The 27,265-nt window shown below is 44.9% G+C and overlaps 1 protein-coding gene across 7 annotated transcripts in view; it reads right to left on the bottom strand.

The window, feature by feature from the left end:
- Positions 1-1,711: 1,711 nt before the first annotated feature.
- The window catches only part of KALRN (kalirin RhoGEF kinase), a 464,979-nt gene continuing 439,425 nt past the window's right edge, over positions 1,712-27,265 (bottom strand). For 6 of the 7 annotated variants that reach the window (XM_057368576.1, XM_057368577.1, XM_057368580.1 and 3 more), the window contains 11 exons: positions 26,759-26,882; positions 25,383-25,442; positions 17,050-17,077; positions 16,451-16,622; positions 14,207-14,328; positions 12,937-13,068; positions 11,097-11,261; positions 10,174-10,252; positions 8,831-9,031; positions 7,804-7,942; positions 1,712-5,568 (listed from right to left, as the gene is read on the bottom strand). In XM_057368576.1, coding sequence (XP_057224559.1) covers positions 5,023-5,568; positions 7,804-7,942; positions 8,831-9,031; positions 10,174-10,252; positions 11,097-11,261; positions 12,937-13,068; positions 14,207-14,328; positions 16,451-16,622; positions 17,050-17,077; positions 25,383-25,442; positions 26,759-26,882 — 1,768 coding nt within the window. In that variant the 3' untranslated portion in view covers positions 1,712-5,022. Of the gene's footprint in view, positions 5,569-7,803; positions 7,943-8,830; positions 9,032-10,173; positions 10,253-11,096; positions 11,262-12,936; positions 13,069-14,206; positions 14,329-15,826; positions 15,989-16,450; positions 16,623-17,049; positions 17,078-25,382; positions 25,443-26,758; positions 26,883-27,265 lie in introns of those variants that run through there. The other variant, XM_057368581.1, reaches the window with a different exon arrangement.

Below are 27,265 nucleotides of genomic sequence, written 5' to 3'. Positions count from 1 at the left end.
GCGGCAGCCGCAGCTGCGCCGTCCCGGCCTTGCTCCCCGATATCCGAACCATTCCCAGTTCTCCCCTCAGCCCATTCCCTTGGGAAGCAGAAACCGCCGGTGAACGGAGAGTCTGATGTGGCCCGAGGGTTCCTGGCCGTGTCGGCTCCCGGCGGGATTCCCAAAAAGCCGCTGGGTGGATGCAGCCATGGTGACAGTCCCTCTGGAAAAGATGAGATAAACGAAGCACTCGGCAGCCCTGAGCCTCCAAGGCCTCACTCAGAAAAATGCCACCCGTGTGAAGAAAGACTRACCCGTTCTTCTCTGAATAACTTTATTTAATCAAAAAAAGCCCAGAAATGGAGTCGTTAGTATACTYTATTTATAGGAATGCAAGGACAGGAGATGTACAGGTCGAAGCTACATCTGTAGATGATCATATACACCGCAGTATAGTAACAACAACATGGGACAGCAAGTAGTCACCTCACAACAGTACACGTGAGTGATTAGACTTACAAAGGAAATATTTACAAACCTGCCTTTACAAACCAATATTGTGTGCATACAAAATGAAATCCGCAATAAAACTGAAGATACAATTAAGGCAGACCAGCAATACACTGAAATAATTAAGGCTGTGGAATTACTTTGCACCTTGAAAATGCTGAGCTATTAGCAATACTGTTTCTTTTTTCCCCTTCAGTGGATTGTTGCTAAGATTGAAAAGCATCAATATGTTCCAACTGTTCTGAGTGAATGTCTGAGACTTAAATTTTATTAATTTTTTTCATTTGCTATTGCATTTGCTTTCCAGAAATTATCAGCAAATTCAGTGGCAGAGCAGTGTTGAACAGTTTGGTAGAAAGAGAAGTAAAAGCACCAGCATCAGAATTRGACATGAAGGTGAAAATATGGCTTGAGTAGAGATGTTGGTTTTTCACTAGCTCCATAATAAAGACTACAGTTACAGCAAACATTCAGCATCCTGACGCAATGGAAACACTCAGCACTATACAGATCCCAGAACGAGAGTACATCACTTGATGGCAGTGTGCAGTCAGCCTAGTAAAATRGGATTTTATTTTGTTTCCTTGGGAAAGCACCATTTTCTGATGGGACATGAGTGAATGAGCTCGAAAATAAACCCAAGCCCTGTGTTAGAGGAGAATCCACCTCTGCTGTGAAAGGAACAGAAACAAAACCAGGTGGTGAGCCCCTATGCATGTAAATTACCTGTTAGACCTTTATGTGCTCAGAGAAGCYTTTACATCTGTCTCTGAAGTTTGTATTATCCCAGGTCATTTGATGCAGTCCCCTCATTGCAAGGGCAAGAAAAGGGTGGTATATAGTCAGGGTATAACGTGTGGTTCTGCATTCACAGTATTTGAAGCAAAGGTCTAATAGCATTGTCAGAAATATTGATGAACTCACTGAAGCTACAGCCTTGTATGGGTCAGTTGAGGGCACAGACTTTGTCTCAGCGTTAACTTAGAAGTAGAAAGATACTGGGAAGAAAAAAATCCATAGTCTTTTGAAAAAAAAGGGCAGCAAGACTAAACAAAACTTGGTATCACTGAGAAGAGACATTTTATAAAATTTAAAGCCTGGATTGCTTTTAAGTACTAAAGTCTCCAGCCATTAATCTTAAATAAGGAGTCCCCCATGCCACTGTGTTCTCTGGGCTCTGTGTCACCAGCACCTTTGCCRCTGCCTTCCTGTCACCCAGTGCCTGGGGACACTGTGAGCCACACTTTGATGTCAGAGCAAGCTAAGAGCACTGTGGATATGTCTGAAGGCAGTGCTGTGTGCACAGTGCCACTCCACACAGAGCYTGTGGTGCACTGTTGTCAGTATTCTTGTTGGCCATCCTGGATAGTTGGAAGCTGCTGGAGAAGCTAAAGGCACAGCTTCCACCACACCTTCACTCGCCTTGGGAACACCCTGAGTGGTACAGCTGCAGGTGGAAATCTTCCCCTTGGGGTCAGATGTTCTCTGGGGAGCTTTCTTGAGAAACTCTGTTACAGACAGTATTTAATGCACCAAAAAATTCAGTAGCTGGAGAATGCTACATAGCTTGGCTATAGTTTTTCTCACCCAGTTGGGTGCATTCCAGGCCTACTTACTGAGCTCCTGTAATCTCTTTACAATGGAGTTTCAATTTGCAGCAGAGTTACAGGAACTGTTGTATCTGCAGAGGCACCACAGGTTGGCTTTAAAAGACTTTGAAAGAGCCAAGCCAGGRTATTTCCTCCGTATTTATTGTATGGCAGCATTCTGTGTCACCTTGGTATTATTTAGGCAAAATAAATCTTTGAGATAAAAAGCAAGAACAGTTGATAATCGCAAATGTTACATTGAAATTTTAACTGGTTCAAGTATTCCTGAACATGCTCTAAGAAAAGCAGTGCCTAGAAAGAGGTGTTCTCTAACACGAACATAGAAAAGCAAAACCAYGAAAGAAAGAAATCCCAGAATATCCCAAATCTTCAGAGTTCAGCACTTCCAGCTCTCTCAGTTAGTCTTTTTTTAATCTGAGCATCGATATCTAGTTATGTATAGTCCCTCTTTCAGTCTTTTGGGTTTTCTCTTCTGTTATTTGATAGCAATGAGAGGCTTAAATGTTCCTTTAAACAATCCAGCTTTCCCCCGCCTCTGCATCCAAAGTGTCTGCTGTTGCAGTTTGACATGGGAATGCAGGAGGTAGGAAAACAAAATGCKAAATAACTCCAAATTTCATGTGATACATGAGAATTTGTTTGTGTTAACACCAAGCAGAAAGACCTTGTACCCATGGCCTAATAAAAGCTGTGGGTTTTACAGACTATGCTTCCATGAAGAGTCAATCACAGCACAAAGAGCCAGCTTTGACAAATAGGAAAAAGTACAGACAGTCCTGTAGTGAGAAAGTACCTGAGGCTGGTGGTAATTAAAGACCCCCCTTGACTGCTGTCTGTATTCAGTTGTTAAGAAATTGCATACTTTGCACTGTTGCTCAGGATGAGGATCTGCTCTTTATCTAAGAGGTGCTGCTGGATTGCTTAGAAAATCAGCTGCTGCTCTACAGAGGAACTGAGATAGGTTCTAGATGATTCAAAAAGTTTAACCTTCCATGAACACTGGTCTCTTTCAAAAATTTCCACAACTCCCTCCCTGTATTAGATCTCTCCCTGAACCGCTCCTGATTCTGCTGAGGCACCTGGGCTCACCCTTCTGCCTGTGGTTTCCTGCTGTCAGGGGCTGTTCTTTGTTGCACACACTCAGTGCTGAATGCTGAGAAGGTTTTTGCTGTGCCACCTCTCTTGTCCACTAGCAAAATACTGACCAGTCTGGTGTAGTGATAGAGCAAGCACAAACAGAAGGGCCAGGTCTCCTCCCTGCTGTGAAATCGAGTTTAGARGTGGTCCAAAAAGGGCTTTTAGAGCCCTGAGAATTTAACAGTACTTGCAGGGTATCTCCACCACCTACTGGCAGAGACAGCGCTTGCTCGTGCAGGCTCACAGTGCAGTTACTTGGATGGTAAATGAGATTTGACTCTCATCCTTACTAGAGAGTTTATATGAGCACACCAAGCCATTTTCCTTAGGAAAACCTTTGGTAACAATTGCCATTTCCTATTACAGGCACACAAATGGCACTCAGCACCGAGACAAAGTCCCCACATGCCAGGGGAAAGAAGTGTCTTTGATCATAACCCYTCAATGCTGTAGGGCTTTGTGGTGTAGCAGTAGGATGGGGAAGCCCCAGCTGGTTTCCCCTTCCATTCCCATTTCTGGAAAGGAAGATTTGGCCAACCTACAAACTGCTGATTTGTCACTGCAGACTCCCTGTGTTGGTTATACCTAAGGCTGGCACTGTCACTGTAACATCAATATGATGATGTTGCAACTTGGCTTGCAAGAGAGAAATGTTTTAATTGTGAATATTGGTTTTTTATTACAAATTTTTGGACATAAAAATATCCTCATGAATGCTTTGGTTATGAGGTGCTAATGGTAGCTGAGAGATATTTACAAGTTTGGAAATGAAACAAATGACATACTTTAAACACTGAAAACGATTTTAAAGCTGTAAGCACAAGAATGAACTCACCACTCCTACTGCACTCTGAAAGGCTTAAATGGACTTTGGGCCAGGCAATTCTGAAGCTAGAAATGGAACAGGATCCTTTATATTTATATATATTTATATCTATGATACAATATATGTATACTGAAAACCTGTGATAGAAAAAATTGTCTTCATCGCCATCATCATCTAGTTTACAGATACTGCAAAAATTGGACTCTGCCTTTTCTCAATGCACAGGTTTTGCAAAATATTTCTGTACAGTGTGTATAAAATGCTTTAAAAAAACCCACCATAGTCCCATTGTGCTTAGTCAGAACCAGCCGTATGCTCCAATGAATTCATTGCCTTATTCATAGCTCCGAAAGGTGCTGCACGTTGACTTAACACAGCAGAAAGCCCAGGGAGGGCTTAAAGGAGGATTTTGGTCTGAGCACTACCATGCAACAGGAGTGTACCTAAGCCACGCCACCACAAGCTGATTCAGCAGTGACTGAAGCCTGATCTTGCAAGTTCTATGCAGGCAAAGTCCCCACTGAAATCATCTGGACATAAGGGGCATGAGAAATCTGACTGATAACCTGGAGCAGGCTCGCAATGATTTCAGCAAAAACTGACCAGTCCAGTTCTGCAGTACATGCTAAAGTTAGCCTGGTCTCACTCCCCACCACTATCCTACTCCTAATTTTTTGTACATTTTGAATTCAGTTCAGCAAGATCAAGAGGATTTCTTATAAGGCTGCCTCACAAAGATTAAGGCAACTGCAATTTTGGCTCTCGTTCCCAGTCGGTGTTTGCTTCCTGCAGTCCTTTTTTAGTGATGGATGTGACAATACCACGTGCCCCAAGAGAGGGAGCAAACGCCAGACATGGGATATGTACAGCCAGATCCAGRTGTTGGTGCCTGTGTGCTCCCAGCAGCATTCCTGGTGCCCGGCTCAGGGCCAGCAGTGTAGGATCCTGTGGATGGAGGCCCTATGTGCCYGGGTTCATCCTGCTCAACAGGAAACTCTTGACGCTGGGGACCGGGTGCACGTCGTACTGGTGCCTGCGGCGCTCGATGAAGGAGGCCAAGCGGGAGGTATCCAGTGGGATCTTGGAATAGCTGCCATTGTGTGGCTGCAGCCACGGGTGCTGTAAACAAGTGGCTGCCGTTGGCCTTCTCCTGAAGTCTTCCTGGAGGATAACGTTGATGAAATCCCTGGCAGCRTGGCTCACATCAGAGAAGTACTCGTGTGGGAAGCTGAAATCCACTCTGCACACATTGATACAAGTCTCCTCTTTGCTTTCATCCAGGAACGGAGAGACRCCGCTTAACATGACGTAGGTGAGGACCCCAATGCTCCAGATATCCGTGCTCAGGGAGACAGGAAGGCCTTGGATAACTTCAGGGGCTGCAAACTCTGGGTTTCCAAGGAGGTGGTGGACATGGTAGTGACCTGTGATCTGAACTGCATCTTCCAAATCAATGATCTTGACACGAGGCACTGGGATTCTTAAATCAATGAGCAGATTTTCTGGCTGTTGAAAATACAATGATATAAACTTAATCATAACTATATTTTGGCAAATAAAATGTGTAGRTTTCCTGTTATTTTAATAGCCAATCAGAACTTGCATTTAATCAGATGTGCAAGGTAGAGCTCAGGAGAGTAAATGATAAGGAACCAGCTCATCTGCTGTTTGCTCCAAATTCAGATCAGTGCTGCAGTTGCAAGTACAAGATCCTTTTTAGCACTACGGCAACACACTGGGATTTTGCAYTTTGTCCCAAATACTTACAGTTTATTTTCCCAAACTAATCTCTACAGATTAAGAGCACTGAACGGATTTTTAAATTTTACTAAGACTTGTATATAGCTGATCAGTTTATTTAGATTCCATTTGTTCAGATGACAGCTGGCTAAGTAAGTGTGTGTAACTTGCARCAGAAATGTTCTTCATGAAGTAAATGTTCAATTTTGCACCCGCTAGCCTGGGAGGGACTCTGGTGTGTGACATTACTGTTGCTGTCAGTTGACACAGAGCTCCCAATGTTCCCCTATACATACCAGGACACAGTCAAGCTTTCCAAGCCAGCATGCAGTTACATTTCATCCCAGTTTGTTTTCTCTCTGTTTTAGCAACTCTCAGTATTTAAGGCCTCTCTCAGTGGGAGATGCTGAACCTTGCCTGTACACTTCACTCTGGGGACTTAAGATGGATTATCCTTCCTTTTTTAGCTCTGATTTCTGAATTTACTTCTTGTACTCTTCTGGATCTTTTGTTCTCTCCCTTATCCTCATGTATATTTAACTGCTGCCTCTTGGCTATATACACACACACACATATACACACATATATATTTATATATATAAAGCGTTCATTACACTGCTGTTCCAGTCTCTCTGCTTGCTCTTCTCTTGTGCAGTCTCAGTGGACAAAATCAACACATCCTTGAGCAGGATCCTGGGACAACACAGTCCATGGACAGGTCTGCTGTCCCTGCCAGTGCATCTCCTGCTTCCCACTTAGCAACAGAAGGTGCTTTATTTAGCATCCCTCATTCAGGGGAACTGCAAATAGGTCACAGAAAATTAGCTTCCCACCTTGTTTCTGGGAAGTATCTTATAATCAAACAGAGAATTCATTGCAGTTTCTTACCTCCAAGTAATACCTACTTTTTGACAGCTCATATAAACAGAGCAAAAAATACAAACTCTCTCATAGACAGAAACCAGGATGATTTAGTCTTTTCTGTCTAATTCTCACACGGTTCTGTACAAATGGATTTTCTTTGTAGGGGTAGAGAGAGCAGAAGAATGAAAGTATCGCTTAATTTGACATGAGAATAGATCTGAATTGTACAGTACGTAAGAAAGTTAAATTCATCCCTTTCTCCATTTTTAATTGCCATTTAYGTCTGCAAAGAGTTATAAATTATCTGATATCCGTGGCAATCAGAATCAATGCTGCAAATCACAAAACTTGAAATACTTGGTGATAACTTCAATGGCTAATTCTCTGTCATCCAAGATAACTGGGATGCTGGGGAGGACAGCAGTACAATGCCAAATCCAGGACAGTACAATGCCTCCTGCCATGTGTGCTCAAAAAGCAGGTACGAGCTGTACTAGTCTGAGTGTGACGTTARAGAAAACCCCAATTTCGTCTCCACAGTACAACTTGTTCTTTGTTCTTCCTCTGAACCCCTCCCTGGGTGTATTTCCCACCCAATTCCTCTCTCAGGCTCTGCAGCACAATGCAATGTGCTGCTTTTCTTTTCTTTTGCTCCTGCCAGCCCTGCCCACCTTCTGCTGCCTGGCACYATCCCTCCCCTTGCTTTGGGCTCCCAAGGGCACTGCTGCACATGTGAGGAGSACATGGGCTCCTTCTGGCCTGCCCTGAAGTGCCTGGGCATGAGCCAGCTCTGCTGAGGAAGCTTGGTGGCTGAGTTAAGCCCAAACCATATTCCGTAGTTCCCCTTCAGTCAGGTGCTAGTGACATCTCACTCATGTCTCTCAGACATTTTTCTTCTCCTTCATTAAATCTAGAAAGCCTTTGGGAACAAACCAGTGAATAAAGGAAAAAGGTGCATTGCTTGTCTGAAGGCAAAGACCTGGCGCTGCAGGTCAGTGACTCCTTCCTCTGATCAACAGCTTGTCCATTTAGTGATCATCTCCTTGGGGTACAGGCTGCACCTCCTCCTGGTCTGTGCAGCTGGGAACTGTCTGTTCCAGGGCACAGARTAACAGCATCATTCTCCTTTGTTCTTACCTTTATGTCTAAGTGAGCCACTCTGCAGTTGTGAAGGTACTGCAAGGCTTCCATTGTGTCTCTTATATAGAACGCCACCTTTTCCTCCATGAGTTCATCATGGTTCATCAGATAATCTAAGAGACGACCATCATCCATCCTACGAACAAACCAAACCCTGCGCATGAAACATCACTTGGAATCTCTACAAACAGTTCATATTTGAAAACAAAAKTGCAATGGAAACTTTCTGACCTAAAAAAGGAAGGAAAATAAAATGCAAGATCTGATGAGTATTTAATGCTATCTCAAGATACCACAGGCCATGGAAGTGGTAGAATGATTAATCCTCARTTGTTATCTCCAGTCCTTGACAAATTTAGCATCAGTCTTGAAGTAAASTCATTTGCTTAAGGATGGATTCAACAGACAGAGACAATCCCTTTGGAAACAGAGCTTCTTAATTATTTGGATTCATCTATTTATTTATAGAGCTGGTTACATAATGCAGGAAAAAAAATYACTGACATTTTCAGCTGGTAATATTTTCTGTGGGAAAATGAGCCCAATAAAAGTTTTCCACCTACTTTATTTATCTTCACAAACAAACATCAAATAGCCCAAATATACTTTGTTGGATATACTGTAACAAAGCATTTTGGAATTTGGTTCCTGTTTCTCCTTATGGAGCAAGCATGGCTGCTACAYAGGTCTTTTTACCAAAAAGCATTAGAATGATGTAGGCTTTGATCTTGCTGAAACACTTTTACTCAAATGTAAAAAGTGGACTAAACTGCCCAAGTAAGTCTGATGYTTTTCAATGGGACAAATTACCCAAGCTTCACCCAAGTAGCAAACAGTTTTATTTGTCCCTCTGAATATTACCTACTGTAAAGAAAAGGCAGTGGAAACTGTGCAGAAAATGGCTATTTCATTTCACAGCACAATCAATAAAATCTTTGCCCTCCTGAACTTAGGGTTATTTTTGTGCTAGGCTTTAAYAGGGCTGTCCTACCCTGACACTTGAATACAACCTCTGAGTACTTACAGTTCCAAAACTAAGATRTACGAAGTAGGAGATTCGTAGGTATCGTGGATAGTGATGTACTGAGGATGCTGTAAGTGTTGTAAYAAAGCTGCTTCATGTGCTGCCTGCTCTTTCTTTTTCATTTTTTTACTAATGAATTTTACAGCAACATCTTTCCGGGTGGCTTTGTGGACACATTTCTTTACTATGGAGAATCGACCCCTGAAATTATAAAGAAAACAGTATAATGAAGTGGCCTCATGAATAAATCATGCCTAGTTTTTAGAGCAATAACWGAGTGATTTTTGAAGGGTTTTTTGATTCAGCACATTAATATTTCACAAGGAAACAGATTTAACAAGTTGTTCATAACCTTTTCCAACAAAGGCACTCCATCTCTTACCCTGGGTGTAGAGATTCTTTGGGGATTAGCAAACACTGAGAGCAAACGGTGYCACTTTGCTTTGTGCAGCCATACTGATATCCTCTAACAACCTCCCCTGGGTTCAATTTGCTGCCACTTTTACAGGTTCTATCTCCTTTTATTTTAGCTGTGGGTCTCCCTTCTCCAGCTGCTTAATTAAAGAGACCAAACTTTCTCAAACAACTGTAAGAAAAGCCTTGTTAAATAATCACTAACCTACCATTTTGACTCACTTTTTCAGACACACAGTAAGAAATTAAGAAAAAGCTGTCAGGAAAGCATTTAGGAAACTCATACAGACCATGGTACCATTCCTGAAAGTAAAACTATGCAGTGGAACCAAGTGCTGAACTTGAGCTCTGACTGATACATCACTGCTTTCTACACAACCAGAGGGACTTCTGTCCTTTCAACCCTCGAATTACTTGTCTCTGACATCTGAGCTGAAGAACTAATTGCATTAACCTGATTATTTGCATGCCCCTTATCTGTTATCTGTGGAGAGCTTCAAGGGCTGACAACATGTGCTGCTCCTATTTAGGCTCTGTYCAACTCACTCCCAATCTGCAAAGATAAGTCAGTCACATGCCCAAGTGTTTTGGCAAACTCAGTCTTTGAGGTTAAGCTTATCCAGAGCCAGAAAATTGTCATGACTTCAAATCAGGACCTCGGATCAGAGATGACACAGAAGATACCAACTGCCAGAGATTTGGCAGCCTAATTGTTCACCATTTTGCCAAGTTGCAATTCTCAAATCAGAACTTATCTTGAAAAACAGAATTTAGACAGTATTTTAATCAGTATCTGATATGCAATGCTCTTTGAAAGGAGCAGCAGTATTCAAGCCAGATACAAAAGTAACCTAAACTCCCCACCAAGGAAAAATCTTCAAGCTGTTATTTGAGTGTTTCATTGCAGTGATAAGCAGGGTTAATATTACCTCCCAATCTCATGCAGCTCTGCATAGGCAAGGTCAAAGTTTTCCTTCCATGAAATAGTGGCACCATCAGCAGCAGAGTCTTTGAGAGAACAAAGAACATTCAAGAAGATATMAATTTAAAGACAGTTGCTGTGGACTGTATTTTAAAGTTATGTGAGACTGTATTATTAAGACAGGAAACATCACTAGRAGTCTGGTTTCCTACTGCTCAGGCACAGGTCCAGTGTGCTGGACCACCAAATGCCAGAGCTCCCCAGGGGAAGGTATGGATAAGGGGGACTCAAATCCGTCCTTGCAGTTTTGGGCTGAAAAGGGCCACAGAGATGGGGTAGAGCTGTGCTGTGTGAGCTCCTGCTCCATCCAGCACAGGCTATCCAAGCCAGTCACAGACCTAGTTACACTCCTGGGGWATAACAATGTGGGGAAAAGTGGGCTCTGCTCACAGCGCCTTTGAGAGTGAGCTGTACCCCAAATTCCTACAGCACCAAGCACTTGGGAATTGCTTCCATCACAGCACTCCTATTCCAGCTGCATTGCTCAAGGAGGGACATTTGGCAAGCGRGATTGCAGTTTCCAGCGGGGCTGCCCAGCAGAAGCTGCTGGGGCTGCTGGCATTGCCAAAAAGGGAGGACATACCAGCCAGGACATGGAGCCTGTTGGGCAGAGATAAAGACAAGAAATAGTCTTGGGATAGAAAGCAGGGACCTGCTCGGAATCGGCAATAGCCTCTGTCACAGAGGGTGGAAGTGAAGACATGAATATCMCTTCTGGGGACAGGAACTGGCTCTGAGCATCTCCCAGGCTTTTTCCTGTACTGTAGTTGGTCCAGGATCCCTGTTTTTATCGGGACCCATCAAAACACACCATACAGACGGCACAGGTGGACTCCAGTGCATCAGCCCCTCCCTGCAGCGCTCACTCACCGTACTCCGGGAGCCTCACAAATTCGGACGGGTCGCTGGGCAAGCTGATCCCCCAGGGGTTGCTGGCACTCACTCGGAACTGGTACTGGCAGCCTGGGGACAGGTCCTCAATGACGAGATACGTGTCCAAAGTTGAGGCCACCGACTGCTGCCAGACCTGTGAGCCTGTTGGACAGAGGGAGACAAGGGGAGCTCAGGGCTGAGRCTCTCTCTGGGAGGTTCAAATCTACAGGGTTTTTAAGAGGCAATGTAGCAGCAGACTGTTAAACCAGAAATGGATCACAGGAAGCTATTATGTGTGGCAGCCACCTTCCCATCTGGCTAAATGAGACAATAAGGAAATGCCTCTCAGGTGACTGATAATGATGGAAAAAGCACAGCCCAGGGACAAGCTGATCTCTCCAGCACTTTAGCTGTGATTGTGTGCTGCAAGTGATGTCTCAGGGCAGTGGGATAAGACAGAAGTGGAGGGCTGATTTGATGACAGCTCTGCTAGGAGAGAAACAGTAGCAGAAAGACTGCAAAAAAACCCCAAAACCAGGGGCAAGGGAGATGAAGCTGGGACAGGGTGTCAGTGCAATCCAAATGCTTTTGCAGATGAAGATATGGTGGCTACATGAAAGCTGCAGCTTCAGGAAGAGAAGCATATCTCTGAGGCTTAACACAGGCAGCTTGCAGATGAGCAGAATTGCAGCAAAGAAATRTGTGACTGTCATGTGTTCCTGCTCCTATCAGAAACAAACCCAACCATTGCCTAACCTGTGGTAATCAAAGGAGCAATACTTACTCACCTGTACAGGGTCAGAGAACAGAAAAGGACCCCTGGAACACAGAACCCTGCCAAAGACAGTGATTTCTTCAAGAATACATAAACTTTTATCTCCTTTTAGTAAGTTCAGGGCCTTTTAACTTTACAGTATTTACCATGGCCAATTTGTTTTGTGTGTACTGTGGACAAATTCCAATTGCCAGGTCTCACAAGGTCATGGTTGGTTTTACAAGAGTCTATTTTACCTTTGAAGTGGGAGGAATGCTGAAAACMCTGCTGGGTTTTTTKCTGTTTGTTTTRGGGTCATTGTTAATAAGGAGCTTTTATTTTTCTACAAGGATGCCAGTCACGCTGATGGCACAGTGAGGGTCAAGGGAGAATATTCACTAGGAGAAGGCATTAATATGATGGAGTGATTAGATTTGCACATTTACTAAAAATGGGATAGGATCTTTTGAAGGATGAAGGGGAAAAAATGGAGGCCATATATCTATGGCAAGGTTTACTGCCCAGGGACCCTCACACCTTTGCAGGAARAATGTAAAAAGGGATGTGAATCATTTCAAATGCTCTTTTCAAGAGCACATGCCTGTGCATATTGGGAAAATGGGGCTTTTAATATCTAACTAATTCTTTCAGGGGAAAAGGATGGCTGGATTTAAGAACAAATGGATTTCAGAGCTGAGCTTGAAAAGTATGCAGGGATCTACAACTTTATCCAGATCAAAAAAATAATGAGGCTGATTTGGTTTTGCATTTCTGGGAAGCACCCTCCTGAAAGGATGGACACCATGGAGGTAGAATGCAAATGATAAAAGGATGCCTTAGTGATGGGTATGTTTTAGCTTAGCACATTTTACTTGTCATAAACAACCAGAGAAAGCAGAAGGGTCTGTAATATATGAGAGGTTGGACTGGATGACAGAGGGGTTTCTTTCTGCCTTAGATCTGGGATCTGTAAGCTATAACTAGTGGCACCCCAGTGGTGATAAGAATGTTTTTGGGACCTGTTGTGTCATAAAGGAAACATACCCTGTTCTCATTCTCACAGGCAGCAAGCACATCTCTTACCTTCTTCTCTGTACTCCACAGTGTAGCCTGAAATGGTGCAATTGCCTGTACTGGATGGGGGCAGCCAGCGCAGAATCACAGAGGTGCAGCTTCTCTCCTGAGCAATGGGGCGGTTTGGGGCAGCTGGCACACCTTGGGAAGAGAAAACAATGCCAAGTCCAGCATCACTCAACAAGTGCTAATGCTTTATTCGGAAGATCAGGTACATCAGGTCACCACAGAACAGCTGCATCCTGTAGAGGGACTTCTCAAAGCAGCAGGTGASGAGTCAGTTACCACTGAATATCCAAAAATGACACAAGCAAGGCATTCAGAGCTCTTTTSTGTGTATGGGAGCTCTTCTGCGTGTGTGGTGCTTTGTGTGCTTGGGAGCAGATTGACAAATGACCAGTAACACTTCTGTGCTTTGCTTAGGGCTCCCTTCAGCACAGGAGTAGTCAGTGCAGCCACTGACTTGCTTGGATAAATTGKAGAAATTATATATCTAGGGTGGTTTGTGAGACCAAACAAATCGACTTTTAAATGACATTGCTGTGTCTCTAAGTCTCCAGTTAGACATTTGTCTCTGGACCATCCCCTTCACCACAGCTGGCTCCTCTCATCTCCCATGCTGACAGATCCCTTACTAGAGCTGGAGGCAATGAGCATCAACTCATTATTTCATATTCATTACARTTAGATGGGTCTGAGAATGGTGCTGAGAATTCAGGCTTGGAGACATGTATCCAAGTTGAATCCCTGAAGAACAGTTTCACCAAGGCCAAATTTTACTCTCACTTCCTCTGTCCCCTAAAAAGAWSGGGAGGTGGAAAATTGGTGTMRCTGGATCCCARGCAGATTCTAAAGCCCAGAGATCTGCTYCAGGCAGATTCTAAAGCCCAGAGCTTCCTGCACTCAGCTGGGGCATCATTCCTGCAGGGACTTGGCAGCCTGAGGGAGCTGAGCTTCCCCTGGCTGACCTTAGTGAGCTCCATGGGAAGCAGCACTGTGAGCAGGATGCAGGAGCTGAACCAGTGCCAGTGCATTTTCATTTCCCAAATGTGATGTTTATGGTCAGACRATTTAATCAATCACAAAGAGCATGCAAAGCCTTCAGCCATCAGTGGGAATTGTGGCTGAGGAATGAATGGTTGTGTGACTTCACCATCTCAATTCACCTGGCAYAGCTCCACATCACCTGCCTCTGCATGAGCTGTTCCTGTGTGCTCCCARCCCCCACCAAGGAACCACACACAGGAAAAATCCCGTGTGTTAAGGTCAGATGTGCTACCTTGGACTTTGATGGTTGCAGAGGTTGAKGCGGTYCCGTGCTCATTGGTTGCCACGCAGGTGTAGATGCCGCTGTCCTGAGGCATCAGGTTGCAGATCTTCAAGGTGAGCTCTCCTGAGTCGCTGTGGATGCAGGAAGGCCCCGTTATAAAGCACTGCTTCACTTGCTAATGGTTKATATATGGTTCCTGTCCTGCCTCATTGCAAACACACATGCACACAAATCCTATTAACTCATTTGAAGGAACATCCCTCCAGCAATTTGATGCCCAAGTACTACAGCTCCATATGTCAAGGGTTTGGCTGTTAATGAAACCTTTGAGCAAATCTTTGGTCCAAACTGCCTGCCATGCAAATCCTCATGTCTGTTGTGGCCTAGGAGGAGATGTGAAGGATCACTCCAACAGCAAGCMAAGTACAGGAGTTTGAATATTGCCTGTGCCTGTCCAGAGCTGGATGCTTAGACTCAGAATATCTGGAATTTTACCCACATACATCTTTCCTATCTTGGAAGATGGTGAACTGCTGTGCCTCTGCAGTGAAGTCTAATGCAATCAAACAAACTGGGTTTCCCACAGATACAGGAAACAGTCACACAGCACAGGGTGACATTTCCAGGGAGCTTCAGACCTGCCATAGATCTGATGCTGCTGCCAGGACCCCCGTTGGAAGGTTGGACATCTCATAATACCCAGGGGTAAGGAGCACAGCACTGAGCTCATGAGACACATTCAGTCTTTGGGCTAATCTGAGAAAATAAACAGCTCTGCAGAGTCTCATGAATTTATAGCAGGTCTGTTCATAGTCACTGCTGTTTGCACACTTCAGTCTCCAATATGCAATTTGAGGGAGCTGGCCTGAATTAAAGGATTTTGCTTGTGTAACTGTTTTAGCTGTACTGGAGACCCAGCTTAGAGCCAACAATAAGTTCCCTTGATGGCAAAAGTAGGCTAGTTCTTGAATGCTTAATCTGTCAGGAACTGTAGAAGGACAYGGTTGCTGGGATAACTGTCTGGACACTGCAGCTTTTGATGGTCTGACTGTGCTAGTTTTAAACAGGACAAAAATATCCCCTCTCCCTGAAAGCCAGACACTCATGGCAGCAAGATTTGTAAGAGCYACTGATCTGCTGGGCCTCTGCTTGGCAGGCAGTGTCTTCACTGGAAAGAGTATTTGAGTAACAACGCAAGAGCTGATAGTGCACAGGGAGCCAACGCACAGGCAGAGGACTGTGACAAAAACCAGAACCCTCTGTATGGAAATATCCCAACATCCCAAGCCCAGCCAGAGGCTGAAGATAAGGCACTAGGAGATCTACTGAGCAATAGCTAAAGACAATTTTGGATGCTCTGGGGCAGCCACACAAGCTGATGGTCTCTGAAGGAATCTCTTGATCAGATCTAAGGGGTTTTTGTATTGAACATGTAAAATCCCTTCTCTCTTAGTGTTCTTTTTTTCACTTTCAGTGACTTTGTATTCCCTGGATTCATTTCAGCCTGAGTCAGAAGTGCTGAAAAGTTCAAATGAAAGATTGCCTCCTGGAGATTTCCACTGCGTTTGGCCCAAAATGCTTATATAAGCTGCAGATGAGCATCCAGCAGCAAGCAGGCTGTTACCTGACCTGAATTCAACTCCAGATCTTACAGAATCTTCCCAGTGCTTGTTGCAAAGATAGTTTTCCTCTCTGCTAGCCAAGCCAGGAACATCATGACAAGCATCTTTCTGTCCAAGCACARCCAGATGTTGCCTTCCCAGGAGCACATGTGGGCTTTTTTAGGAACAGCTGAGGAAAGGSTCAGGAAAACTGTAAGCCCATCTCTGCCCCTAAGACAAGGAAATGTCCAGTGATAGGGGTATTGCAAGGTGGTGAGGGTTTTCTCTGCTTGACTCCCAAAGGAGATCATGGGATCAAACTCAAGCAGAGAAGCCCCAGCAGAGGCAATCCTAGCCAAACTAATAGGTTGTAAACATTCTGGCTTGCAGCTGGCTCAGAAAGTCAATGGGAGCAATGTCTGCCAGCAGCACTTTGTGGATATATYCTACATCATCTTGGGAAACAAATACAGCTACCCCAGCCCCAAAGTCTGACCCTTTCCAACCAATGTTTGCTGGACTGATGTGCTGACATGCCATGCTAGACTTAATTAACTGCATCCTAATGAGTCTTGTAGCCAGCTGTTGCCATATTTGAGGGTAACATGACCATCAAGCACAGCTACGTTGGKATCCACAGGCAGGACCTTACCAGGATGACACCGTGTAAGTGGCYGTGCTATTGTCATTGTCCAGAATGTTTTGGTCCGGTCCTTTCCAGGTTATAGTTGGTTTGGGTCGCCCACAAACTTTGCACTGCAGCATCACTGTGTCCCCAAGCAGGCAGGTGATGTCCACTAATGGCACAAGAAACTCTGGAGCCACTGTAAAAAACCATGGGGACACACACACACGATACTTCTTAATCTGCAGGTGAGGCTGTCTCGAGTCATAAAAGGCTAGACAATACACTGCAGGATGAACTATGAGATCTGGATCCCAAACAGCTGGGAGTCCTGGGATTATGCCATTGAAACTGCCCTCCATTAAAAGCCAGCTGTCGACAGCTCAGAGAAAGAGTGCAGGGGAGTGTCCACCCCCCAGCCCTGTGCTCTGGCAGGTGGATGAGATTTTAAGAGGGCAGATTTGGGGGGAAGGGGTTCAGCCTGGCCTGTGGCCCCAGGCTGTCTGAGCCTGCCTTCCCTGGGACTGAGCAGCAGAGAGCTGCCTTTACTGCAAATGCTGCTGGATGCAGAGCATGCTGTGGCACCAAAGTAAATCACAACTGTAGCACAGCTGTCCTCAACTCACCTTCTTGAATGAAATTGGGGTTGATTATCTGAAAAATACAAAGAGATACGAGCATTTATTTCCTAGACAGTGACAAAGAGACATCCGATTTCACAAGGCACCGTGGTGACTGTGACCACAACTGCAGAAGCACTGCAGTGGCAGCAAGCACCTTCTAACAACCAGCAGGTGCAGCAAGCTCTAGTGACAGCACACCTGGGGAAGTAAATGATGAAATATCACAGGTAACAGGCACAACACCAAAGCTGAGGAGGGTGGACGTGCTTTCTCTTTGCCTGGGTGATAAGGATGAAGCCATTACTGCTTCCTCGCAGAGGTGGTTTGTGCATCCCCCATGCCCAGCTCCAGACCTGTGTCACACAGCACCTGCAGCCACCATGCACCTGGGGCATGTCACCAGCACCTGGCCACTAACCAGGTCTGGAGGCAACGTCTTTTAACTTGTGCTCAGCTTCAGGAGAAAAAAGGTAAAGCACTAAACCATAAATGTTTCAATTTGCCCAATGTCGAGGATCAGCCCTGCAACAATTCTTGGTTTATCAAAATGAGTAAACATTCACTCATTTCATTGGACTGCTGGGAACTTTTCAGCTTGAAAGTAGGTTTGGAAAACTGGGAGTTATTTTTTTCTAAGTAGTTAATTGAGCAAGTTAGCAAAGACTTGAAAAGCTGCTGTTACTCTGTGGTGTTTATGCACCAATGTAACCCTGAAAGCAAAGGCAGAAAAAACAAAGACAACACCACTAAGTTCTTACAGAATCAATCCTAGCAACATTGTGGTGTACAATATATAGGGGTTTTAGCCTCATTAACTGTTTTAATAATCTCATAARCCCTTGTTATTCAAACTCAATCTAATAATTTCATATTCAAGCACCATAAACACCAATGTGGTTTATCTCGCCTTAAATATCTTTGTTACTATTTATTTCGGAGCTATTTTGGAAGATGCCAATGAAGCAGTGACCTAATTCATGGCCTGCCAAAATTGATAGGAAGATTTTGCCRAAGCTCAGAAACCAGGCCACAAAACAGAAGCAATAACCCTTCAAAATAAAGCAGATCCATCTTCAAGATTTATATTTATATTTTTTGGCTTTATAAATAGTTTACCGAGGTCGATGGCTCAGGGTGCCATTTGAGGAAGCATTTGGGCACATTTTGGTTTCACAGCCTTTCTTTATAGCCCCAGGCCAAGCTCTGGTACCAGTACTGAGACCTCAGGCTCTGCTTTCCCCTACCACCAGCACRAAACCCAAATGAAGCAGGCAAGCACAGAGTCCCTTCCAAAGGGAGCAGCTGGGCACCAACAGCAGCACACAGACCTGACAGCCCAGGGACTCAGGGGCAGCAGCTGCTGCTCCACAGGGTCCAGGACCCACATTCACACCCCTGCACCCTGCAGAAGGATGAAATTGTGTCACAGCAGGGTACTGGATGGAAAACATCCTTTCTTCTGTCTGTGCATATGAAAAAAAGAGAGATGGATCTTCATGATTAAGTTGTATCTCTCACACAAYACAGCAAAGGGAGACAAAGCTGTTCTGAGGGTAACCATTGCTTGCCACTTTCACTCACAGACACCATCTACTTTTCAGCTGAGTAACCTCAGGCATCAGCTCATTTGCACATACATCTTCATTTTTTTGGCTTAACTGAAGTATCCATTCTCCAAAGCTCTCCCTTTCCTTCCCTGCAGCATGCACTAAATTCCTTATTATTCACTGATCTCCATCCCTGTAGGATTAGAGATCGGGAAAAAGAAACATTCGTTAACACTTTATATAAATTTTATAACTCTAAAGGATTCATTAGAAGATGCAAGTACAATAATGAATGTAATGGATACCTCTAYAAATAAATAATTCTACATTTCTAGTGACTTCCAAGGTACAATAATTTACAATAATTGCCTTACCAATTTTTTTCATTGCCTCACCATGAGAATAGCAGAAACAAAATTATCACTGCTAGATAATATTGGAAGAGTCTGTGGGTAAAATTTACATTTTCTTTCACAAAACTTCATCTGTTAATTAATCAAATGGTACCTAACAACACCCCCACAGCCACATCACAGCTTTAGCCTGCTGTAAGCTTAGACAAAAATAAGAGTCTGTCTGCATGAGAACGTTCAAGAGATTTAATACATCACCTTATTAGGGAATGGGATTTCTTCTGCTTTTAAGAAGGGCATCAAATGATGGGGTGAGAAGGGCAGAAATGGAAAAGCAAAGGTTCACAGCCAGATCTGCATCCCAGTCCCCAGGGCTTTGCTGCCTCTCCCTGCAGGCTGGCCAGGTTTCTGGGCTGGAAGGCAGGAGATGGCAGCCTCCCTAAAGCCCTTCCAGATTAAGTGCAAGACCTTTGGAAACAATTTCTTAATTTCCAAATAGGTTTTTAATCTACATGGGTGGAGGAGCTCCAGCGCATGTCCTCACTGCCCTCAGAGGGTGAGCTGCTTCTCCACAGCCTCCTGCTGGTGCCAGGGCTGGATCCCCCCAGAGATGCTCCTGCCCACTCCCCCTGCAGCAATCTGAACGAGGATCTCACAGCCCAGCCCTCAGCCAAGAACCCCAGCCACAGTGGCCATGAGCAGGGGGAGGTGGCCCAGGTCTCCTGCACACCTCCTGCACCAGTGTGGCAGCCCCTCTGGCTGTGAGGGGACAAACTCATGGGGATGGAATGACCCAACACAAGAACTTCTCACTCCATCTTCAGGSTCAGTCCACACCATGCAGACACAAACCCTAAGGGGATGAAACTCAGTTCGCAGTGCATGTAAGAATTAAAGCTGGGCTTTTTCCTTGAAACATACTTTTAATTGAGATGAGATGAGATGAGATAGATTCTTTTTTCATTGGACAGAATACTTGTTGCATGGCCCAGGGCAGGTGAAAATTGGTAAGGTTCCCCTCTGTGGCCAGGTAAGTTTGTTTTCCATACAATGACAGCTGAAAATGGAAATCCTATCCAAGGTAACAAAAGGCAGACCATGAAATGGCCTCTGCTCAAGTGATGTGGGRTCTAACACTGACCAGACAAAAAAAAGACAGCTGGAGGGAGGAGGGTGAGATAAAGCAATGGGAGGACAGGTTAGAGTTATTTAATAAAAAGCCAGAAATAGACCTTGCTTCTCCCTCTTCCAGCCTGTGCTGTTTCAGGGCTCRGACCAAGAAAGGGACCTGAAGCACACAGTTGAATGCCTTTGGGGACCGGCAGGGATCTAAGTGACTTAGATCTAGTTCAATTAAGTGTAACCTACAGTCAGGCTTTAGAGAAGCAGCATGGGTGCTTCTCCAGAAAGGCAGTATTTGGGAGTATTTTTCCTAGTTTATTAAGCTCATGTTACAAAGACAGAAAGGCATCGTTAGCATGTTCTTATCTTTCACTTGTGCCCACGTGCTGTCCCTGGTGGGGAGGCAGAAGCCACCCTGCCACGCCAATGGCCGGGCCCAAAACTCTCTGCAAGCACAGCTCGGCTGCCTGAGAGGGTTCTCACCTTGGCCAGGGTTTGCTTCTCCATTGCAGGGTCTTTGCTATGCCTACCCCACCTACCTGCAGAGCTTACACACAGCCCAGACACCCAATGCACAGCAGGGCCCAGTGGATGTCCCGATTTTTCCAATGCCATGTTTCAATCCCATTTTAAGGGATTTTTTTTAAGGATTTAAGGACTGAGAATATTTTTTTCCCCTAACCCAGGAGTTAAGGACTGAGAATATTTTTTTCCCCTAACCCAGGATCAGTGCTTCACCTAAACAGCAGAGGGCATGTTTACTCCAAGCATTTTATAAACATTTCATGAAACCTCTTGGTCACTGAGTTAAAATAAAATACTGACATATTTGCACATGCTGGTAGCAGATTCAGCAGCATGTTCCTTGCTACCACACTCAAAAAAAATTACAATTCTCTGAAAAAATGAAATGAATTACAGAGATATTAGGTGAACTCATTTTTTAAGGAAAATGTATATCACCCATCTCCTGACTAGGTCAACATTACTTTGAGATTTTCAGAATGACAGACTGTGGGATGTTCCTGGAACTGCGTTGTAGCACTCGACACCTTCCTGCAGATGAAGTAGGTCACTTCTTGCTTTTCCAAAAGCTAATCCACCAYGTCTGTGCTGCTGCCTCAGGCTGTGTGACACCTGATGAGCCACCTTCCTGGTCTGTCTCAGCAATCCCTGACCCTTAGGGCAGCAGAACAGCAGTGTTTCCTCAGGGAAACATTTCCTCAGGGAAATTCTCAGGATTGTACTCATTCACACTGGGGTAACAGGCCAGGAGAGGCCTTTCTTACCAGTATTGCATAAGATTTTGCCAAGGAGGTGTTAGATCTACTCCTGAGATGGACAGCCTCAGGCAGTGGGTGAAGTGATCTGCCTAAAGCACTTGGGAATTCYTGGCCTGAGCTGAGTGGAGCTGGARCCAATGCTGTATCCACTCAGCCACGTGGACTGTGGGGGTGCTWACACACTACCCTTCCTCAGACAATGTTTCCTAGTGTTTATCTTGCTCTAAGTGTCTCTGAGGTGTTCTTGATGTGCTAAAATGTCACAAATGAAAAAAACAGAGCAAGAAGCCCAGAGTACGTACCTTGGCAAGAAACCAGCTCACCAAACAAACGATGGCACTACCAGAGACTTGGCCAGGGCTTCACCTCCCCTTTGCAGAGCTGAGACAGCAGAACACACACCAGAGGCTCAGTGACAGACGTGTGTCAACCAGCCAGCTCAGAACACTGCAGCTGGAGTTGTACAAAACGTCTGGAGCCGTGTCACAACCCTACACGTGAGGTCCATCCCAAAGCCAGCAGGAGCTGCTGCTGGATTTAGTGAGGTTTAGCTCAGTCAGATCTTTTGACTGCTGGAAGAACGTTCCCTCAGACAAGAGAGTATCCTGATGGGATCTGCAMAGCTGATTTATGAACCCCTCAGCAACACTGCAACTCCATGAAACGTTACAACACAGAATTGCAGGACAATTAGTTGTGTCATTGTCCAGGACCCCAGACTTGGGTGTGGATGATATTTACTGATTCACAAAGGCATACACCTTCCTTCCAGAGGTGGAGCTGCCTGYCCCTGTGCAATTAACTACAGAGCTGTGGAAAGGGAGACTTTGATCATTCTTAAGTACAGGTTACTCCTATCGACTCACATGGCTACACATGGTCTTTAAGTGCCTGCTCCTACACTCACATACTTAATGAGTGAGTTCATGACTTCTGCTTTATCAAACTAGAGCACAAAGCAGAAAACTAGGGGGAGAAAACTAAACCYAATTTCCATCTTTATGCACTTTCATTAATATTAATAAACAAASAGGAAAAAAACAGTCGCCAAGAGATGCTGTTTCTAGTCTAAGCTACAATGGATAGGAAATTCTCCAAGGCCTGTGTGAGCAAAAACCCAGTAGTGGAATTTYAGTTCTTTTAAACAGTCACCCAGAATTTCAGTTTCCTGCTCTATATGTTTTCCACATTTCCTCCTGTCTTTGTGTCCCCTTGAAACAAAGGCAAAATGTTTTCAGAAAGCTGGAATCTCCTGAAGAGAATCCACTGTGGTATTTTATTAAAAGCAAACAAAGTGAGATCTGAAAGGCCACAGTCGCTGTGGGACTTCAAGGGTACAATGACCACCTTGCTGACTTCTGGTGCAGTGAGTGGGGTGCAGGTAAAGTTCACTGTTTCCAGGTAATTAATACATCTGCTTTGCATTTAGAGGCTGCTCTCTCTAGTCCAGCCAGGGGTGCACATTCCCAGGCACAAAGGGAAGAAGAGGGATGTCAGGGTGACAGTCCTGTGAGAGAAGCCAGGTGACTGACTTGCCCTGTTATTACCTGGCTGTAATGATCACTCCACCTCAATGACACAGGACAGCACCTCTGAGTGTGGCTGGCTGGGACACAGCTCTTCTACCAGCACTGYCAGTGCCTATAAAACCCCTCACGAGCCTGGCCAGGGGGCAGGACAAGGCACTCCCTCTCCTTGGGCAGTCACGTTGTGTCCAGCTGTCCTGGGAACTCATCAGTGGATGCTCCATGCAGAGCAGGGAAAGCAAAACCAGGTGAGATTCGCACACTGCCCACAGGTTGGACTGGAGGGGTAGCACGGCTGTTTAAGTTTCTAAGCCCAGCACATGAAGCCTACAAGATCCATGGAGCCCTGAATCAGGCTCTGGTGTTGGAATTASCTTGTTCTGATTTAATGAGAAAAGACTTTGGCTTCCCAGGCTGTAACATAGCTCATTTATTGTAACAGGTTTGAAAAGGAGAACAAAAACACCCATAATGAAGGGGAAGTGAGAACAGCAGTGGCTGAATACCCCAGACYTTTACAGACCAGACTCCCCATGTCCTCTTCTAGGGCTTCATGAGCATTTCATGACCTGCCCTTGCTCTGCTCCCTCCAGATGGTTTTATTTAGTTTTTATTCTGGGTATCAGCAATCTCTTCCCCCCAGTATTTCTTATCTAGACCARCGAGATGACCACACTCAATCCTGGCTGCAGATATACTAAAACCAGCACAAAGCAAGGGCCATGCTGCTCCTTGCAGGGCAGTGTGACCTTAGTAAGTCACCCCCACAATTGTTCTCTTATTTTCTCTCCCTCTGCCATTTTAAATATTTGCTCAGCCCCAGAGAGTTTTGCCAGAAGCAAACCTGAGCTTTCCAAGCCACGAGGAGCACTGTGGCTCCTGGGGACTGCAGTGCAGTGGCAYGGTCACCTCCAGTAAGTGACCTGGGAGATGCAGGATGGGGCTTTCTGAGTGTAAATCAAGTCACTCAGAAGGCACACAGTTACTCCCCCAACAGCAGGCTGATACCATAGCTAAGACTTCACACTGGTGTTTTGGTTTAATTAAAAAAGCCTTTTTCCACCTGAACTTCAGAACAATAAACTGTACCATGGTAAAAACCCAGATCAAACCATMTAAAAGACTAGAAATGCTGACAGCGCAAGGATTCAGATACCTCCCACTGGAAATTCTAAACCATCTGTTTTTCCTCCTGTTGAGCAAAGTCAAAACACAGAAATCCTCTGCAAAAGAACAGTGATTTTCACCCAGCTCTGTATAATCAGCTGTCTCAGCCACCTGTTACTCCCCAGGGCAATTTTCAGTGAGTGAAAGCTTCCAGAGACTCAAGTATGATAATGGGCACAGCTTTGTAAGAAATACACGCACTTCCAGTTGTTACCTGTGCCTGGCAAAATGCTCTTTGGAAATGCAAACRCACCCCTGGGAATAATGCAGTTTTAGTGGTAAGGACCATTCAATCTCCAGGATGTCAGCTGGGTCAAAAGCTTTCCTTTAGTACACATCCCAACACAATTCAAATAAAACTGAGCTTTCAGGTTAACAGCTTAGGTGGTGCACCTCAATTCATTTCTCTCCTTTTTTTTTATTTTCCCTCCAGGAGGAAGATCAGCTCTCTTTTGCAGGATGTTTATAGTGCAGCCTGGCTAACAGCATCCGGGAGATCTGCTAGGACACAGATATCCCTGTTCTCCAGTGAGCTGTCCTGTCATCACCACAAAATCACCGTCTCTCTCAACCATGTCCTTGCCTGTGTCAGCAGAAACCTCTTTCAGCCTTGGAACAAAGTGTAGGAATGCTTTGTGTGGCCACTACAAACAGGAAAAAAAAAAACCAAACCAAGATCCTGCAAGCTCTTAATCGAGGAGAATTAGATCCATAACTCATCATGATTTTAAGCTTTTTCAGGCTCTCTCAACAAGGCACTCCACGAGAACAGTGGTTTCACACTGCAAAAACAGTAGCATAATGTACCATAATTTGGGTCCACCTATCTGCATCAGCCTTGCCTATGATACAGGTACAGTCACACAACTGGTTTCACCATTTTCCTTTCAAGGAAACATTGTCTTTTCTGATTTTCTAGATAAAGTGCTGGTTGTGGTACGACAACATTTGCTTCAGTGATTTAYAACACAGGCCTGACTGGCAGCTCAAGCGTGCATTGCCAGGACAAGGGGTGTTTTTGGTATATCAGCAGCTGGCACACATACATTATTGTTGGGGTGAGGTCCCAGGTGGGAAACATAGACTGAGGGTGGCTATGTGAGCCTCCAGCTCAGCAGGAGCTTGTTACTGAGCTGCCTGCACTGCTCCCACTACAAGAGATGCCCAAACTCCAGTTCAAGACTTGGCAAAACCAGAATTGACACTTGGTGTGACTCACAGTGAACTGGCACCCATGCCTGCGAGCAGTACAGACCCACCAACTCCCCTTGSAGCAAAGGCATTGCAAAACAGACACGTTCTTGGGAAAAAAATAATCACAAGGATGATTGTCTCTACCTCCATGCTAGTATTGGGGTCAAGGTCATCGCACTCTGATTCCTCTGAGCTGTTTGTCTCCTTGTTTGGCAGCATGAAGAGGAAGAAAGAGAACAAGAGATTAGAAAAGAGATTGGTTAGTCAGGGCAGAGCAGCACAGCTGCGAGCAGCATGGAAATGGGTAACAGTAGGGAAAATGCTCCTAAAACACAAACAAAAAACAAACCGACAACAAATCAAGGGAAGCAAAGGCAAAGACATGCTTTTGCCAGAGAAGCAGCAGTGGTTCTGCAATTCGTTCAGGTAGTGAAAACAAGGAGGAAGCGAGAGGAGGAAGAACTGTGCCACCATGCTGGAGCAGCCGCTTCCCTCGGGCGCAGTCCTTCCTCGTCCAGAGGGTGCGAGGGCACCGGGGATGCAGTGCCAGGGTTCCTCCCTTTGCACATGCCAGGGCTATTGCACCAGGCTTGTAAGACAGAAAGCCTCTGCAAAGGAAAACACTTAATCATGGGCTCTCCTGGAGAGGGGTGGATCCAAAGGACATGCTCAAGTGCTTTCCTGAACCAAGGCTGGGCTTTGGTTGTGTCAAAATCACAACAAGTGTTTGCTTGCCTCTGTTGGGAGGGAAAGCCCCAGATTAGTCCTGAGCAGGCCTCATGGTCGCTTTATAGGGATGGATCCTCTGAGTTGGAGAACAGTAGTCAGGYACCCAGAGCAGAAGATGGAGCTTAACCCCACAGTTCTCAACCTTTTCCATACTGGGAGATCTCAGAGAAAGAGAGAGAGACGCAGACACACAGACACACACACACACAGACACACACGAGACCTTCTCCTGGCAAGACAGAGTCAGCAGCTCTGCCCTGTCTGATAACATGGAAAGAAAAAGGTCATTGAGACCATCTCCCTCGACCGAAAACCTCAAGCATCCCCAGGATGGGAACCCCTAATCTTAACATCTRGTGAAATATTGACCTAAAGAAAAATCAGCTTCAGCAAGGCCATTGGTTCACCCAGYGGCTCTCTCACTGCTGCAGCTGCTCTGATGAAGCTGCAGATTAACTCACTGGTGTCCCAATTTTAAGTTATTTATCTATGTATATATTTGGGTTTTTTAATGAAGATTACTTACTTGCATGTGGGATGCCAGGAAAAAAAAAACCCAAAAAAAACAAAGACTGCATTTTATCTTGCATGCAAAAATCCTGCTAAAATGGATACTACAAAAAAGGAACAAAAAAAAATATAACTGAAGTTTAAAAAAAAAAGAACAACAAAAAAACAAAACCCAAACTTAAAATTGCCACCCCCTCCCTCTCTYGGGAGAGGATGCTACAGGGGGTGGAAAGGATGGGAAGCAGGAGAGCAGCACAGAGCTTTCAGATGGCCTTACTCACTTTAACAGAGACTTTGTTCCCCAGAATATCCTTGGATTTACGTGGCCCATTGGCTTCATTTTTGCCACTGCTCTCCTTTTCCGCCCGCTTTCTCATGCGCAGGGTATGCCATGAACATGACTTCCTGTTGTACCAAAAAACGCAGCAATCAAATGGCAAATCATAGCAGGAAGAAAGGTTTTGGAAAGGGGAACCAGCATCCACATTTGCAATTACTGCAATTCCCTAGAAGGTGAAAGCCACCGGCAGGCAATATGCCTGTCTCAATCTCAGCAATGAGAGTTGAAGTTAAAAACCAAACCAAAGAATTCTGCAAAGCAGATGTTGTGCCACACTTGCTGTTTAAATGCATGGAGCAGGAAAAAAAWGTCCATGATGGAAGCACAGGCAACTAGAACTTGGTCATCTGTTTTCAGGGACTTTGCCACAAATAGAAATTTATTTTAATTTGGTACATTTAAAGACCAATTTGGTCCTCGGTCGTGTTGGTTAAAAGCAGTGTAACAA

The sequence above is a fragment of the Malurus melanocephalus genome, unplaced genomic scaffold, assembly GCF_030028575.1.
Source record: "Malurus melanocephalus ecotype Western Australia unplaced genomic scaffold, MMel_1.1 scaffold_94, whole genome shotgun sequence".
Lineage (NCBI taxonomy): Eukaryota > Metazoa > Chordata > Aves > Passeriformes > Maluridae > Malurus > Malurus melanocephalus.
Note: the sequence above shows the minus strand (reverse complement) of the source record. Positions and strands in the feature narration are given on the sequence as shown.